At 35.2% G+C, this 17,887-nt stretch overlaps 1 protein-coding gene and 1 pseudogene across 5 annotated transcripts in view; both read right to left on the bottom strand.

The window, feature by feature from the left end:
* The window catches only part of ERCC8 (ERCC excision repair 8, CSA ubiquitin ligase complex subunit), a 51,091-nt gene that overhangs the window by 31,801 nt on the left and 1,403 nt on the right, over positions 1 to 17,887 (bottom strand). For 3 of the 5 annotated variants that reach the window (XM_008691387.2, XM_008691388.2, XM_040622242.1), the window contains exons 2-3: positions 8,076 to 8,171; positions 2,890 to 2,991 (exon numbers count right to left, since the gene is read on the bottom strand). The exons of 1 other annotated variant lie outside the window; for it this stretch is intronic. In XM_008691387.2, the coding sequence (XP_008689609.1) occupies positions 2,890 to 2,991; positions 8,076 to 8,171 (198 nt within the window). The remainder of the gene's footprint in view (positions 1 to 2,889; positions 2,992 to 8,075; positions 8,172 to 17,887) is intronic. One more of the 5 variants, XM_040622243.1, reaches the window with a different exon arrangement.
* Positions 14,021 to 15,407, bottom strand: LOC103663653 (annotated as a pseudogene).

The following is a 17,887-nucleotide window of genomic DNA, read 5'->3' as shown; positions in this document are numbered from 1 at the left end:
AGAAGATGACGGAAATCTGAACACCAAGTGGATATTTAATATCAGGAATTACTGTGTGAGATAATAAAATCGCTATTTTTAGAGATATAAACAATAATGAATGAAATAATATGCTTCTGGGATTTGCTTCAAAATAATCCTCTGTGGGTGGGGTTAGAGATGAAACAAGATTGGTTATGATTGATGGTTGCTGAAGCTGCATGATGAGTACATAGTTCACTATACTCTCTTGATTATGCTGGAAATTTTCCATAACAAAATAAACAACCAGAAGTTAACAGAAGACTACTGCAATCCTACACAGACAGGACCATCATGAATTCTGATTCCTTAAGGTGAAGGTTTAGATCAATACAGGATGAAGGACCTTAAGCACCTGAATGAATGAGAACATGAAGGAAAGCCTTAAAGTGTTAGTTCTGGCATTGAGAGAGCTGCAGAAAAGGACTATAGTGTCTACCCATAATTCCTTTCTATGTCATATATGATTTATATATATATATATATATATACTGATTTCCCTATTCTTTCCTCTCTCTTGCCTCCATTATTTTATATAGATTAACAACAAACTGAGTCCACAGGTTGCATAATTTGATAAATGATCATGTAAAACTAGTGGAAAATGGACATTATCTTGAACTGGAGCTGGATGTGGTAATTAAGTAGACTGAGGATCTATCACCTCTTGGGAAAGGGATGATTACAATTTGGTTGTGTAGTGGATACTTGATTTTTGGTTGTGGAGTGGATACTTGGAATTTTTTTTTAAGTGGATCCAAACTCCTCCTATTTGGGGGACATCTCCCTTTATTGCCTCTTGTTACAGAAAGCCAGGGACTCCAGACATTCTCTTTCCCTTTCCCTTGGCAGTAAGGGCATGGACGTATGGTCTAAGCTTCCCCAAACCTGTCTGGGACTCTAAAACTCCAGCTAGTGATGCAAAACTCAGGGATATTTAACAATTATTCATAGTCATGGAGTTGAGAGTCTGTGCTGGTGACAAGTAGAACCCAAACTAAATTGTTCCTGTGGTATGAACCCCAACTGTTGTCTTTGCCTTAGTTTCTCTCACCTTCTGCTCATTTCCCACATTTGATTCTCTTACCTTCCCAACAGTTATACGAGATACTAAATATCTTACCAATAAATTTCTGCTTAAAATAAGGAGAACTGATTCCTATGTGCTCCTAAGAACCTTCATGGATACCAAGATTTTCCAGTTACAGTAAAACAAATCTTTAATGTAGTGATTAAAAAGAAAAGCTCATTTATATTTTAAATTTAAATTTAAGAATAGAACAAAATGTTATATTATTGTCTTACCAGGTATGACCTGTTATTCTCATTCATATTTAATGAGAAATTTGGTACAGAAAGGGAATCTTTTTGGTGCTTGAGAACATATGCATTAAGTAAAGTAAAAATAAATATTAGCAAACACTCTAAGCCACATTAACTTAATAAAAATTTTTAGTGAAATTATTTTGTAAAGTTAGATTATAAAGTCTTCCGACATAAAAAATGCTACTTTAACTCATTTTGCAAACATGCTCACTGTACACCCAATTACATTCAGAGTTATGCTTTTAAAGACAAAGAGTGAATCCAAGAAGAATGTTATGGTAAAATAAAAGACTGACACACTAAGCATTTACTTGACTTTAACTACCAGAAAAGTAGATCACAGTTCCTCGGGAATAACATTAGATAGCATGTGGTATATATGAAAATACTATTTTGTTATGTAACAAATTAAACAATGTTAAAATGTTAGCTAAGATAAAAGAAGAGAAAATGAATTAAATGAATTAATATGACTATCTTACATTTTAGCATTTAGGGTTTTTGTTGGTACAAGTGGAGTGAGAGTATAAAATGGTGTAAGCCTCTTAGAAACCAAGTTTCAGACTATTAGAGGTGTTATCTTGTTTTGTACCAAGTGTCCTTATAATTAAATTGCTTTACAGAGTAGCTTAAGTTTTTAACATGCTTTTTAAAAGACAATATTTCATCTAAGACTCACAGAAACCTTACAAGAATGACAGGACAGGTATAATTATCTCTAAAACAAAATCATCTGAGATTCAGAGAAACAGCGTCCCAAATCTTTATTTCCAAAGTGAAACATCAGAGCCAAGAAACAACTGCAAATCTCCTCCCAAATACTCCATGGATTATGTACCCATTCTAGTGCTTTGGGAACAGCTTTAATACAGAATGATTGTGGACATTAATGTTCATGAAGTTTTTCCTCTTGAAAGCATTTTCCCAACACCCTTTCTCCCTGTTAACTCAAAGCTGTGCTCAATATTGGATCAGATACAGGTGACAAAGAAAAATTAAGTAGCCATTATGAACAAATTACAACAGTCATAAAACGTATTTCTAGACACTTAAAAATAATTCTCACGAGACTGGAAAGCCAGTAAAGAATAGTCAGGAGACTTAAGACAAAGAGAGGTATGTTAAGTTAGGCAGCTTTGAGTAAGGAGAAAGAAAAGATAGTTGTGTGTAGGTGTGTATGTTTGGTGAGGGACTGCCCGTATATTTACTGCTTCTAGCCATTCATCTTTTTGTTCTATTAATATCAGTTGGAAAATATAATTTGTGTTTAGAATTAGTTGAAAGACTTATAAATAAATAAATCTTATGCTAAGTGGTACTAAAAACTTTGATTAGTTACCGCGGTGTGCTAGGTAGATGCACAACAAAAAGGACGTAATCAAAGGTTTTTATTTTCAAGAAAACGTCAAAGGATATCCATGTGAAATGTGACATTTGAACAATTAGCTTGAGACGATCATATGACTACTATTTTTATGTTTTCCATTTGATGCAAAAAGTACTAAAATGTTTAAATTCATGAATTACATTTTTAATACACACCTGCCAACGGAACACACTGCTTTACATGTGTAATAAGGTTGTCTGCTGGAGTTCTCAAGATCATAAAGTACAATCACACCATCTGAACCACCTGATAACATGCTAATAATAAAAAAGTTCACATTAATTTATCATTTTATGTACTTCATTTATTTATTATATATTTCTGAAAATTTACTGATCCACAAACACCCAAATGTATTATGCCCACAAATACAGAGTAAATCTTCATTAATATAGGTTTTTAATAAAGTAAAATTCCTCAATCTAATATTTGTGGAATTAATATAGAAAGATTCAATCTGTGACCATTTAAAGTTTACCTTTGTAATTCCAAAAAGGACAGTAGAAACAAGACGGCAAAAGATCTATCTTTATTTAGAAAGTAAAATATTATGAAGTCATTCTTAATGTCCTAATTAAAACTGTGATAAATGAAAATGGAATCAGACAGACCAGCTGTTACTAATGCTAGCTATCTGACTCTGGGCAAGTTACTTCACCTAAGCCTTCAAACATTTGTGAAGAAGGGTACATTTTCATCTAAGTCATAAAGATGATGTAAAGATAAAAATTATATATGCAAGTGAGTTTTATACTGCCTCACAAAAAAGAAAGGATTAATAAATGTTAGATTTAGTATTAAAAACACATTTACTCACTTTATTCAACTTTGGGCACCTGAAATATGTTAGGCACTCTACTAATGTAACTGTGAACAAGACAGGCATAGTTTCTGTCTTTCCAGAGTCCACAATCTATCAAGAAAGACAGACAGATCTATGAATTTATATATCTAAATGAAGAATTGCTATTTGTTAATCTTATTGCTCATAATCAAACCTCATGTTGCTGTCTCTCTACTCATTATGATTCTCTGATTTTACTCTTTGGTAAATTCCAAAGAAAGGGCTAAGGAGAGCAACAGTCCCTGTATTCTTATATGTTACTGACAATTTGTCAGTTCTTTTGTACTTGAAAATCAGTCTGGCTGGATATACAATCCTTGACTCACATTTTATTTCCCTGAATATCTGAGATAAGAAACTTCATTTCTTTGGAAATAAAGCCCCAAAGCAGTTTAGTTAAAACAGGATTTTCTTTCCCTTATATGTAGTTTTAGATCTTATTTTTTTTAGGAAAATTTTCTTGGATTATACCTTTAATATTGACTCTGTTCTCCTCCTTTGGGTTTCTTCTCTGGGAAGTCCTATTAAATGTATGCTGGATCTTCTTTGCCTATCTTCTACATATGTTCTCATCTCTTGAATTTTTTATCTTTCTCAATTTCTCCTTGATTTTTAAAAATATCCTCCTTTCCTACCTTCTATTTCTAAGGTATTACCTCTTGTATTCATTTGCTTGTGTTTCTTATGCTTTAGTCTTCATTTCTGAAACACCTGCCTTTTATTTCTAATGTTTTCTTGAGTTTGTTCATCTCATTTCTGAGTTTTCTTAATTCTAACTTATGTTATTTTTTTCTGAACTTGTATCTTTTTAAAATGACTTTTAACTAGTTTTAAAATATTAGGTTAGAGTTCTCAACTATTTCATAGGCATATCTTTCTGATACTACATTGTCTAAAGGGTCATTACTTAGTCTCTTTTTTATATTAATTTTGAATGGACTTTGATTTTAATCTTATTATTTTGCTCATATTTATATGAAATTACTTTTCTCAAACTTTTAGAAAGGAGTCTTGGTTTATTTTTTTATTTTATTTTTATTTTTTTTTAAGATTTTATTTATTTATTCGACAGAGAGACAGCCAGCGAGAGAGGGAACACAGCAGGGGGAGTGGGAGAGGAAGAAGCAGGCTCCTAGCAGAGGAGCCCGATGTGGGACTCGATCCTGGAACACCGGGATCACGCCCTGAGCCGAAGGCAGACGCTTTAACGACTGCGCTACCCAGGCGCCCAGGAGTCTTGGTTTAGAATAATATTTAAATTTTGTATCTCTAGAATATCTTCCTTTTCTTTTTTTTTTTTAATAAGATATTCAGTACATAGCACCTCACTTTCAGAGATTTCTTGGTTCTGTTTACCTCCTCAATTTTTATCTGGGCCATCTTTTCCCTTTGTTTCAGTTGTCTCTATACTGCTCAATTTGGATTCTATTCAAGCAGTTTCTCTTCATTCTAGGGTTTTGCCCTTTAGGAGATCTTAAGTTGATTAGCTGGAGAGATCATAGGGCCCAGACTGCTCCAGCCCCTTCCAGTCTTACTGTGAACCCCTTAATAATTGGGAGTATGTCATCCTCTCCCAGTGTCATCCACTATAGTCAAATTAGCTTGCTGAACTTTCAAGTAACATTGTTTATTTTGGAGTTATCAGGTCTACTAGATGCTCCACTGGTTTTCAATGTCTCTTCTGATACAGATGCTGATACTACACAGATCTTTTAATTGTCAGTGATTTGTTCCCACTCATCCACATTTTGTGGTTTGTGGGGATATTTGATCACTCATACTTGTTCTAAGTATTATACATTTATTTTTTTATATTGCCCTCTTTAGTTTCTTTGTTATTTAAAGTGCAAGATAATGAGCTTGTGTCACACATGAACACAATTCTTTCTTCACTGAGAAAAGTATGAAAAATAACTTGGGTGCTTAGTGATGTACTAAACTTACATTCTGGTACAAGCTCCTTATCTTGTTGTTAACCAGTTACAAAGAGTTCATGAACAGACAGCATGTCATAAAAGCACTCATTTATAGACTTGTTCTAAGAAAAATTCAATACCAATTTGTAGAATAATAAGTTTTATTTAAAAGTAGATCTTCAAAGTTCTTTGCTGAAACAGTTCTAAAAATCTGACTGATGATGGCTAGTAAAAAAAGACAGCAAGTAATGCCATGCTAAAGTGCTTAGCACAAAACTTTTGTAGTTAACTAAGTGTTTATATAGGAAAATATTTATAAATTTTAACAACTACAATTTTTATATCCACTGACAGAATTTTGCAGCTTGTTTGGACACAACTATGAGTTACATGTATACCAAAGCCAGTTCTGAAAATATTTTTGCTTCCTATTTGAATTTTGTGAAATATTTTATTTATTTATTTATTTTACCATGGCACTACATGTATTCTCAATGCAAAAACAAAAAATTGTATTCAAAGGTGACCATTTTAACTCAATTTAAATTGTATTTATAAAAATGTCAAATGTTTCATCTTTGCTAGAATGATTTCCAAAAGCTTTCCTTGGATTCTATTAATTGGTTGAAAAAATTGAGCCACTATTGGAATTAAATGATTCTGTATTTGAAGGATCTGTGGACAATGATATTATTTAACTGTGAGGTTATTATTCCACTCATAGAGTAATCACAGTAAGAGATATAGCTTCATGTTTTATATGGACAAGAAAACCTGGTATTAATGATGAACAGTAACTTAGAAGAATTTAGAAGATAGCAAAAAAAATTCAAGCTTCACAGAATGATATGCAAATGAACTTTATGCAATTGCACTTGTTAAAACATTATTTTCAGGGAGACTTCTTAAAATAACTCCTAACTTTGGAAATAAATGCTTCTTTACCAGATGTGTATATTCTGGTTTCTGTTCTGGTTTCAGTGATACCACTACAACTCTCATGGTGGTTGGTAAATATTAAGAAGTATTTTGGCAAATTATATGTGCACTAATTTTCTTAAGAAAAACATCGATATTTAAATTTTCCATTAAATATACATTTTGTTTATTATTACTCTCTTTGCTGCCCAAAGGACTTAATGCAAAATACAAGTCTTGGCAAACAAATGAAATAGTTAACAGATTTCACCATGCAAAGGGGAAAACCACTGTAGTGAGAATCTTGACTTTTCTCAATATGCTCTGCAAAAAGACTCCTCAGCCTGTATTTCTCACACATATTTTATGCACATATAATCTGTAATTTCTCATATTTCTCATTGACTCTGACAACTGGTAGCCTACTGGCTTCATGTACTTCACAGGTTAGACAAACGATCTCTATTCCAAATGGCTGGCTGGAGAAGCAGTACTGAATATCTTTTCCACCAGCACCCATGACCAAAAGAAATCAGCTATACCTTTTTGTTCATGTCATTATTTTAAAAGTAAATGGCCCAAAGCTGAACTTGAATGGGAGGTGCTACGTTGCATCTGGAAAAGTTTAGAACAAAGAAAAGAATTATCGCTGATCATCTTTTAGATTTAATCATGTGCTTAAGTTAGAATGTGTTCACTGTACATGTTTCCCATAGACTACTAGGTGGAACTATGACAGTGGCTGAAAATTAAAAACAGAATTCCATCAAACCTGTCTGGTTTATTTTAATGTAAATAATCATAACACTTCATTGTAATATAAAAACTATGGGGCAATGCTAAACACAACATGATACAGCAAACTTTAGTTACTCTTATACTTGGTCTAATTACAGACCACATGAAGCTTTTTGAACTTTCTTATAAGAGTAATATGGGATCAATATGTTTTAAGCGGATGGATGGCATGTTCATATTTGCATTTTTCAAAACACTCCAGCTGTTGTATGGAGAATGGACTGAAAGGAGTGAAAGTATAGATGACAATGCTTTTGATTAACAGGAGTGGGGGGCAATGATCTATGATATGCCAGGTCCTATGCTAATCCTGTTACACATATAATCTCAATTAAATTACAACAAACTTGTTAGGTAGCTGTTATTGTTAGCATTGTATAGCTAAGGCAACTGAGAATTAAAAAGGTTAGGTCAATTGCTCAAGGTCACTTAGCAGCTACGTGATAAAGCCCAGGAGGAGTTCAAATAAAGGTTGGATTTCTTCAAGCTTAATTCTCCAACATATACTTTCTACTTTTTATATTCTATTTGTTTTCCCATTAGACTCTTCAGAGTAGCAACTCTGTTTTAAAATAGGACCTAAAGCACACAGCCCAGCACTTAAAAGCCCTCTGTATCCAAAGAAGTTCAATGTCTGTTACAATAAATATGTTTATATAAAGTAGTTTGGAAATGTTTACCTGGCAACATTGTAAGGGTGTGATGTTCTGTATGTATCTAAATTAGTAATGTCAGATTTAAAATGCTACAATTTAGAAATTTTACTACTTTTTATGAACCTTTACATAAGTAATTTGAAAGCAAGATTTTACTGCATCTCATTCTGAAAAAAAAAAAAAAGACTGCTTAAGTGTAATAAACTTACTATCTTGCTTCAACAGGTTCAATGTCAAGGGTGTTAACTCCGCTGCCATGGATCCTTTCAACATCTCTGTCTTTGTTTAACTCCAGTCCCAAAACCCTTGAAAAAAATTAAAAATGGAAAAGGGTTAAAAGTAAGATAAACCTAACAAAAACAGGGGCGCCTGGGTAGCGCAGTCGTTAAGTGTCTGCCTTCGGCTCAGGGCGTGATCCCGGCGTTCCCGGATCGAGTCCCACATCGGGCTCCTCGGCTGGGAGCCTGCTTCTTCCTCTCCCTCTCCCCTGCTATGTTCCCTCTCTCGCTGGCTGTCTCTCTGTCACATAAATAAATAAAATCTTAAAAACACAAAACAAAAAAAAAAAAGTAATTTAAGCATTAAAAACATCCTTATTTCACCAAAATTACAGGTAGAACAAAAATTGCAAGTAATGCTTAAATCTACCACACATTTGAAAAATACCAACAGTACTAACAATTACATGTAAAGAATTTCTCTGAAGCATTATCTTAAACTTCATTACGTTTTTATTAAGATATTTAGAGACTGAAATAAATTTTCATGAACAAAAAGTTAAATTCTGATATCTTTTTTTTTTTTTTAAGATTTTATTTATTTATTTGACAGAGACAGCCAGCTAGAGAGGGAACACAAGCAGGGGGAGTGGGAGAGGAAAAAGCAGGCTCCTAGCAGAGAAGCCTGATGTGGGTATCGATCCCACAACGCTGGGATCACGCCCTGAGCCAAAGGCCGACGCTTAACGACTGCGCCACCCAAGCCCCATAAATTCTGATATCTTAAACTTAACTGAGGACACCTAGTGGACGAAAGCTTAAATTACAGTATTTTTAAAAAAAATTTCCGGGAGTGTTCTTACACCTTAGGTAGAAAATTAATGAGTATGTTCAATTCAACAGTTAAGCACATTTTTGAAAAGCCAATTAAATATCTATAAAAAGATGACTAACAAGTACTCTTACAAATTAAGATGAATGAAATTTCTGACATTGCATAACTGTAAACCATCATTATTCTGGAATGGATATTAAGATTAAATGAGTTAATACATGAAAAGTGCTCATTACAATGACAGTAAGTGCCCAGTGAATGTTAACTATTAGAATCTGCTTAGTCTGTTGGATGTTAAAGAGCATTTATATTAATTTAACTAGAATGATTTCTAAATTCATTACTGACCAACATGATGCTATCTATATGAAAATTTTTAGCCTATTTGCCAGTTTTATTTTTTAAAAATAACAATGCACAGTGCTAGAAAAGATACAAACTGATACTTTTATATCTTCACAGTAGCAGCATTAACAATTATAAACATTTTGGTAATCATTTTAATGTATCAAATGTTTGATTTAAAGATACACATAGGCCTTTGTCTTCTGGAACAGTTTAGCCTTAGATTCAAAACTCCAGTCTAATACTTACTGCTTTTCTGACCTTGATCAACAACAGTAACAGCTAATATTAAGAGCCTACCATTTGCTGACACTGTGATTAGTGGTAATAATAAATTTAATAAGTGGTAATCTGACGTGATGGATTTCCTAGATGGTAGGTTATATTAGTAACTGCTCTTTCTGATTATAAAACTAAGACATAAGTAATTTGCCCAAGGTCATACATCTAATAATTGGCTCAACTTGGATCTGAACTCTGACACTTTCTCTCCAGACCATTATGCTGTTCTGCCATCTCTGAGCTTCACTATTTCACCAGAAAATAATTTTTCACATTTTCCAGTGAAATTCCCATTTCTTAAAATATTTTTTTATTTTTAATTTTTATTTTATTTTACTTCATTTTTTTGAGACAGAGAGAGAGCATGCATGAGCGGGGGGGGGGGTGTGCAGAGGGAGAAAGAGAGAATCTTAAGCCTCAACACAGGGCTGGATCTCTCAACCCCGAGATCCTGACCTGAACCAAAATCAAGAGTCAGATGCTTGACTGACTGAGCCACCCAGGCACCCCATTTGATGATTTTTCAAATAATAAGAGTAATCTGTGCTGCTTATAACCGGTAAAAAAATCATAGAAACACGGACAAACATAATCAACCCTTCTTGAGTTCCTTTCTCTGAACAGTGAGAAATGTAGCTCCCATTATCATTAATGCTTATCTGATCAATACCACTGTATGTAACCAATCTCCCATCACCAATACCATCCCCATCCCCAACAAGAAAATTGCTCACCAGACTTGGGCTTTGATTTCTGCCTCCCTTAACACCCCTATCACCTGGGCTTGTCAGTCCCCACAATTAGACTACCTCCTCAACCTGCTCAGGGTCTGCAATATCACTCTAAGTCAATCTAATCCCAGGTTGTATATGGAAGCCTACCTCTATCCAACCTAAAGACTTTAGGACTGAATTTTTAGGGAATGTAGAGGGGTTAAATGAAGGAAAGTAAGAGGGTAATATGCTAGGTAAACAAGGGCAGGGTGTGTGTGGAAGGAGGCAAGGTGTGCAAAAAAAGAGTTAACATAGCAGGCCAAAGACTGCTATCCTTAGAAAGCCCTACTTGCAAGATAGGCCTTTGTCTGCTTCTGTGATTTCAGGAGGGTTCCCATCATTCCTGGATAAGAACAGTTCACTGTGCCTAGGCTGTGTGGAGCCAAGAAGATGCTTTGTGATGAATACCTGCTTTCCTTCTGGGAGTCTGGAATTTTGGTACATGTTAAGTACATGCATGTGCATGTGAGAAATTTTGGTTCATGCTCTAAAAGAGATAAAGTCCTTCAGACGGAAGGGAAATGATTAAGAAGAAAACTTGGGATATCAGGATTAAAGACAGAGCCAAAGAAATGATAAATATCTAGGCAAATATAATTGACAATTCAAGTATGCTTGATAGATGAAAACAAAATGTATTAACATTATCTGATGGGGTTTACAATGTATGTAAATGTAATACGTGAGATAACATAAATGGCTGGAGGATAAAGAGTGATGAAGTTTCTATATGCCAAATGAAACAGTAAAATATTGCTTCTAACCAGAAAATGAAAAGTTAAGTGGGTATTTTATAATTCCTAGAGCAACCACCAAAAACAATCATAACGAGATGTCACAAGAGAGAAATTAAAATGGAATATTAAATAATGTTCAAATAATCCCCCAAAAAGCAGGAAAGGGGAAACAAAAATGTGGAGCAACTACTCTCATCCACCATTGGTGGGAATTTAAAGCTTCTAGAAAACTACAAGTTTCTAAAAAGTGAAACACAGGCTCTAGTCATTACACTGTTAGGCATTCAGCCAAGAGAAATAAAAGCATATATCCACACAAAAACTCGCACATGAACATTCACAGCAGCTTTATATGTAATTGCCTAAAATTGGAAACATTTAAATGTCCATCAACAAGTGAATGGATAAACTGTGATAGATCCATAGAATAGAATATTCCTCAGCAGTAAAAAAGAATCAAAAGGAGAAATTTCAAAATAATTATGCTGAATGAAAAGAGCCAGACAAAGCATGATTTATATAAAGTTCTGGAATATGCAAGTAATCTATGCTGACAGAAAACAGAGGAATGGTTTCCTGGAGTAAAACAGCATGATGCAGGGAAAGAAAGAAAAGAAGCATTACAAAGAGTTAGGATGAAATTTTTGGCTTATGGATATTTGTTATTTTGATGGTGATGGTTTCAAAAGCATGTATGTATGTCAAAACCCATCCAACTGTTTAATGTGCAGTTTATTGTATGTCACTTACACCTCAAGGAAGTTGTAAAAAAAAAAAAAAGTGGGGTAAGAACTGTAAACTTTGCAATATCAGTGTTCATGCTTTTGCCCTTAATCACTGACAAGGAAGAACCTGGGGCGAATTAGAGCAGACATCTTTAAATAAAATAGGACTGTGTAGTTGTTTAGTTAAGCAAAGACGTCATTTAATGAGGGGAATCTTTAAAAAGAAACACTACCTTAAACACTTTAACTTAAATATATAAGCAGTCCTCACTTTGAAGTTTGCAAACTAAGCATAGAATGCAAGTTATCATGATTTAGTTAAATACCAGATCCCCCAATAATATGGTTCAAAATTCAGTTACCATGGTATATTAACTATGACTAATAGCATAAAGCACAAAGTTGGCTACTAGCTTTTTGGTCCACAAATCACTACAAAAATAACATGCACATCATAATTCGTGACCAATTTACATGACTTCTTTCAAAGTCTGTAAATGACTGGTTACTGTGCATTTGTTATTCAGTTTACACAGAGCCTGCAAAGTTCTGTGCTTCTGAGATAAACCCATATGAAATTTTAGAAAAATTGATAATTAAAAGAGGGAACTGACCAACAAAATGGAAGTACACCAAAAATATGCTAAGCGATAATGCCGGAAATAAAACTCAAATGGAATGTAAATGGAGTTATAGAAGAAATAGCTGACTGTGGAAATGTTGACACTGTGGCCATTTGAGAATCTCTAGAGACAGACTGAGGAAATCAATGCAGGTGAGTGAACTTATCCAAATACATGAGGAGAAGTGGTTGTAATGAGAAGGCTGAAGATGTCTGAGAGGAAATGACACTGGCAAAAACTTCACATTAAAAAAGTCTCAAAGATATTTCACAACACTGAAGTGCAAAGGACAAAACGTTGGAATCTGATTCGGACTTAGAAGAATAATAATTAGCCAAGATATAGAAGAGATACTCAGTTTGCATTAGAAGTTATACAATGAGAAGACCAGTGATTTCAGTTGGGTTTTATTTAAACAAAGATGTAACTGTAGTTCTCATTGTTTCAAATGTCTTACATTACAGTGTACTAATATTAGCTTTACTATTTTTTCATTTCTTGTATATTTATGACTGACAGTCATAACAAAGTTTATTGTTTGACAAAGAAATTTTAAATATCACAGAACAATGGTAATTTTCTCTACTGATTATTAAAACTACTTTCCATAGATTTTGGCTGGCACAATTAGTTTTATAGACTTATAATACTATGAAAAGAAAGGACTGTCTGAATATTCATATGCCAGTTGTTTGAAGTAGAGTTAAATTTGCTGAACAGAGTGCCACATCATCTTTTTTGTTTTTACAAACCATACCATTACTATATGTATTCTATGATTTTCAAAAATATGTTTTATTTGGGGAGCTGGGGTGACTCACTCTTCGTTTTGACTCGGGTCATGATCTGCGTCAAGCTCTGCACTGGGCATAGACCCTGCTTAAGATTCTCTCCCTCTCCTTCTGCCCCTCCCTTGCTTGCAAGTGTGTGCATACTCTTTCAATAAATAAATTAAAATTAAAATATATATGTTTTATTCATTTACTTGTTATTTTAGTTGAGTAAACATTTAAGGCATATGCCAAACAAATTAATATGGAATCTCAGACATGCAAAGCAATTGAATAAGGAATCCTTCTCAAGCAATAGTTGTTAATCCTGGCTCTACATTATAATCACCTAAGGAGCTTTAAAGAAATCCCAGTGTCCTGGACCAACTAAATCAGAATCTCTGGGGTTGGAACTTTGGCATGAATACTTTCTCCAAAGTATTTTTTCCAAATCGCTCTATGTGATTCCTTTATGGCAAAGTTGAAAAAAAACTGTTCTTTTTATATTTTCTTCCATTCTTTCATAATATGATTTTCTCAATCATACCTCATTGAACAGCATTTTATTTTAAGTGATTTGTTTGGATTATTTCAAAAGTGGTCCATTTAGTGTTTGTAAGAATAACAATTCTTTTTGATGTCGTATTTCATTAGCTCTTATTAAAATGGCATAATCAGAATAATAAAACTGGCCTTATCAGGATTAGGGACAAATATTGATTTTTGGTAAGCATATAAAGCAACTGGTAGGAGAGATGTGCATGGGATTATTAGACTATAGGGTTTTTTTTAAAATTAAATCCTTAATTTTTTTATTCCTGGTACCACTATCACAATTTACAGGGCAATATACCTGATGTAATGAAAAGAAAAAGAAAAAGCTACAACAGATAAAAGACCTCAGGAATGTACATCTAATTGACACTACATTGCATTAATCAATAGCTGCACTTTTTGCAAACTGTTGCTATGACAGTACTGAACAAGAAGGGTTTTCTGTGTAAGCTGCAGTAACTTTTCTGGCTATGGATCATCGTTCCTTCTGGGCAGATTTTTACAGTTCCTCTAACGCATTTAGGACAACTATCTCAAAGTAAACTGCAGCTTTCCTGACAACTCCTCGTTCTCTCTCCTGCTAAGAACTGTAGCCCTTTTCTTCTGAATTTTTTTTTTTAGAAATTTCTGCTACCATATCCACCACTTCCCCCACCAGATCCATAATCACCACCATAGGGAATGCCTGAGATTCTTCCACCAAAACTGCCCCCCTTCATGGGTCCATAATTTGATTGCTGTTGTCCACCATAATTTCCAAAATTGTTATAGTTCCCACCACCACCATAGTTACCTCCAAAATTTCCTCCTTCGTTGTAACCATCATATCCTCCATCACCACCACCATATCCATCTCCTTGGTTTCCATATCCTGGTCTACCACCACCATAGCCTCCTCTACTAATATAACCAGGATCATCACCATAGTTGCCACCATCACCTCCAAATCCATTATATCCACCATCACCTCCTCCATAAGTACCTCTGCTGCCACCACCTCCACCACCATAGCCTTCTCTTCCACCAAAGTTTCCACCATGGCCAAAGTTACCACCACCTCCAAAGTCTCCTCCACGACCCATGAAGTTGCCAGATCTACCTCCACCTCTTTGTGATCCAGGAGACTGCATTTCTTGCTTAGAAAGGGCCTTTTTCACTTCACAATTATGCCCATTAATAGTGTGATATTTCTGAACAACAATTTCATCAACTGTATCATGATCATCAAAAATTACAAAAGCAAATCCTCTTTTTTCCACTCTGCCTGTCTTCCATAACTTCTGCGGTTTTAATCTTGCCATACTTTTCAAAGTAGTCTCTCAAATTATATTCTTCTGTATCTTTTTTAATATTGCCAACAAAAATATTCTTCACTGTTAGATGGGCACCAGGCTTTATAGAATCCTCTCTAGAAATAGCTCTCTTTGGTTCCACTACACGCCCATCAACCTTGTGTGGTCGGGCACACATTGCTGCATCTACCTCTTCAACACAAGAGTAAGTCACAAAACGAAAACCCCTGGAACATTTTGTTTGGGGGTCTCTTATCACCACACAATCTGTAAGTGTACCCTATTTTTCAAAATGTTCTTTTAAACTATCATCTGTAGTTTCAAAGCTCAAACCACCAGTAAACAGTTTTGTCAACTGCTGTTTTCTTTGGATCATGGCCCGCCATTTTGAGACCAGATTTGCCTCTTCTAACTCAAGTTCAATATGGGACCAAGAGGAAGAGCAGACTATAGGTTTTTAGGGACAAGTATTAAGTATACTAGGGGAACCAGCATGTGTGCCTTTTTTTTTTTTTTAAAGATTTTATTTATTTATTTGACAGAGAGAGAGGCAGCGAGAGAGGGAACACAAGCAGGGGGAGTGGGAGAGGGAGAAGCAGGCTTCCCGCTGAGCAGGGAGCCCGATGTGGGGCTCGATCCCAGAATGCTGGGATCACGACCTGAGCCGAAGGCAGACACTCAAAGACTGAGCCACCCAGGCACCCTGGAATCAGCATGTTTTACACAGGAAATGAAGTCCATTCACAGATGGATTAATCTGGTGATCTTATTAGGAGACATTCACTATTTCAAACCTTTACTTCTTCTAATGAAGAGGTTTAGGTCATGGAATTTTAACAAAGAGCAGTAGTTAGTTGCTTCCTCAGACCAAGGACTATTTGGAATTAAAAGACTCTGGAGAAACCCAGCATTTTAGACCCTCACTAGCTCACATGATTTAAATTATTACTGACATCATAAGACTTCTGAACTTACAAGAGAAAAAATAATGCTGCTTCTTTTCAAAAAAAGTACAGCTATTTTCACTAAAATTAAAGGCCTAACAGTCAAGTTCATTCACTTTCCAATGTTTAATTTACTAATCCTAATGGAAGAATTGCAGAACTACTTGGTAGAAACAAGCCAAATTATCAGAGGAGACAGACTAATTTTGATAAACATACATTTTGAGTTTTTGCAACCACTGAAATAAAAACTGCTGGATACGTCTGTATGCTTTTATTAGAGTGGATCACTGAGCTGAATAGGAATTAAGGGGCGCCTGGGTGGCACAGCGGTTAAGCGTCTGCCTTCGGCTCAGGGCGTGATCCCGGCGTTCTGGGATCGAGCCCCACATCAGGCTCCTCCGCTAGGAGCCTGCTTCTTCCTCTCCCACTCCCCCTGCTTGTGTTCCCTCTCTCGCTGGCTGTCTCTATCTCTGTCAAATAAATAAATAAAATCTTAAAAAAAAAATAAAAGAATTACTGTCAACTCTGCACTGACTGGGGGTGGGGACAGAGGGACAACAGTAGATGCAACCCCAATCATGTATAAAACTGATCAAAATGTGGTTAAAAAAATTAATGTTTACTTATTTAGTTAGAATTACATGCAGTATCTGAAACATATTTGCCCATTCTAAAAGCATAATACTTAATGCAAATCTGATACATTTTAGAACACAAAATATCACATAAATTGCTTTCCAAAAACACGCAAAAGATTATTACCATGCATTACAATAATTTATTATTTTTGTCTGTTTTTAGTTGTGGTAGGGAGTCTAGGAGATGAGTTCCATTGTCTCCACCTCCTAGTATTCACACCTGCAGGTAATTTCCTTTCCTTGAGTCTCTGAGTGTGAGCTAGACCCAACGTCTCACTTCTCATGAACAGAATACAGCAAAACTGATGAGATACCATTTCTGAGATCAAATTATGAGGAGTCTGGCTTCCATCTTGCTTGTCCTCTCTTGGTATCTTAGTTTCTTGCTTTGATGGAAGCCAGTTGTCACGTTGTGATTTGAGAGGCCTACGTGAGAAATAACTGGAACTGAGGGAGACCTCTGGATCAAAGTCAGGGAAGAACTAAACCCTGTCTTGAGTGAGCTTGGAAGTGGATCCTTCCAGAGTCAAGTCTTGAAATGACTACAGTTCCAGCCAGTATCTTCATTGCAGCCTTCTGAGAGACTCTGAACGAGAAGACCCAGCTAAGACACACACAGATTCCTGACGCCTAGAATTTGTGAGATAATAAATCTTTTGTTGTTTTAAGCTGCTAAGTTTGGGGGGGGGTACTTTGTGATCCATTCATTGATAACTTATGCTTGGGGCACTCTGTTACCTATCCACTGATAACTAATGCAGCAGGTAAGTTCTTCTTTTGGGATATTAGAAAAAATTATATCCATCAATTTTTCAATAAGCAACTGTATTCTGCTTTTCCCTTAAGTTTCTTTAAAAAGCCATTAGTGTTGGCAGTTTCTACTTCTATTCCTCTCTGTCATTCGCCAACTCACTGAAATCTTACTTTTATTCCCATGATACTCCTGAAAATGCTTTTCCCAAGGCCATCAGTGATCACCCTGTTGGTTAAATATGATGCACACTTTTAATTCTTCCTTTATTCCTCACATTTCTTGAATGCGTGCCATTCACTTAATAGAAACTCTTCTAGGCCTCTTTTCTCATGTCTCTTTTTCTCACAGGGGTTAAAAGACAATATACTAATAAGAAAATATGTACACAATACAATTTCAGTAGTAATAAATTGAATAGATAAGCAGAGAGGGGGAATGGGAGGGAGAATCACTGAGAGCAAAGAAGGGGGCTAGGGTCAGCAAATGACACATATGAGGGCTTCCTCCTTAAACAGTCTTCTTTCAGT

Source organism: Ursus maritimus, unplaced genomic scaffold (assembly GCF_017311325.1).
Source record: "Ursus maritimus isolate PB19 unplaced genomic scaffold, ASM1731132v1 scaffold_5, whole genome shotgun sequence".
NCBI classification, from domain to species: Eukaryota; Metazoa; Chordata; class Mammalia; order Carnivora; family Ursidae; genus Ursus; species Ursus maritimus.
This window is presented reverse-complemented; position numbering and strand designations above follow the sequence as displayed.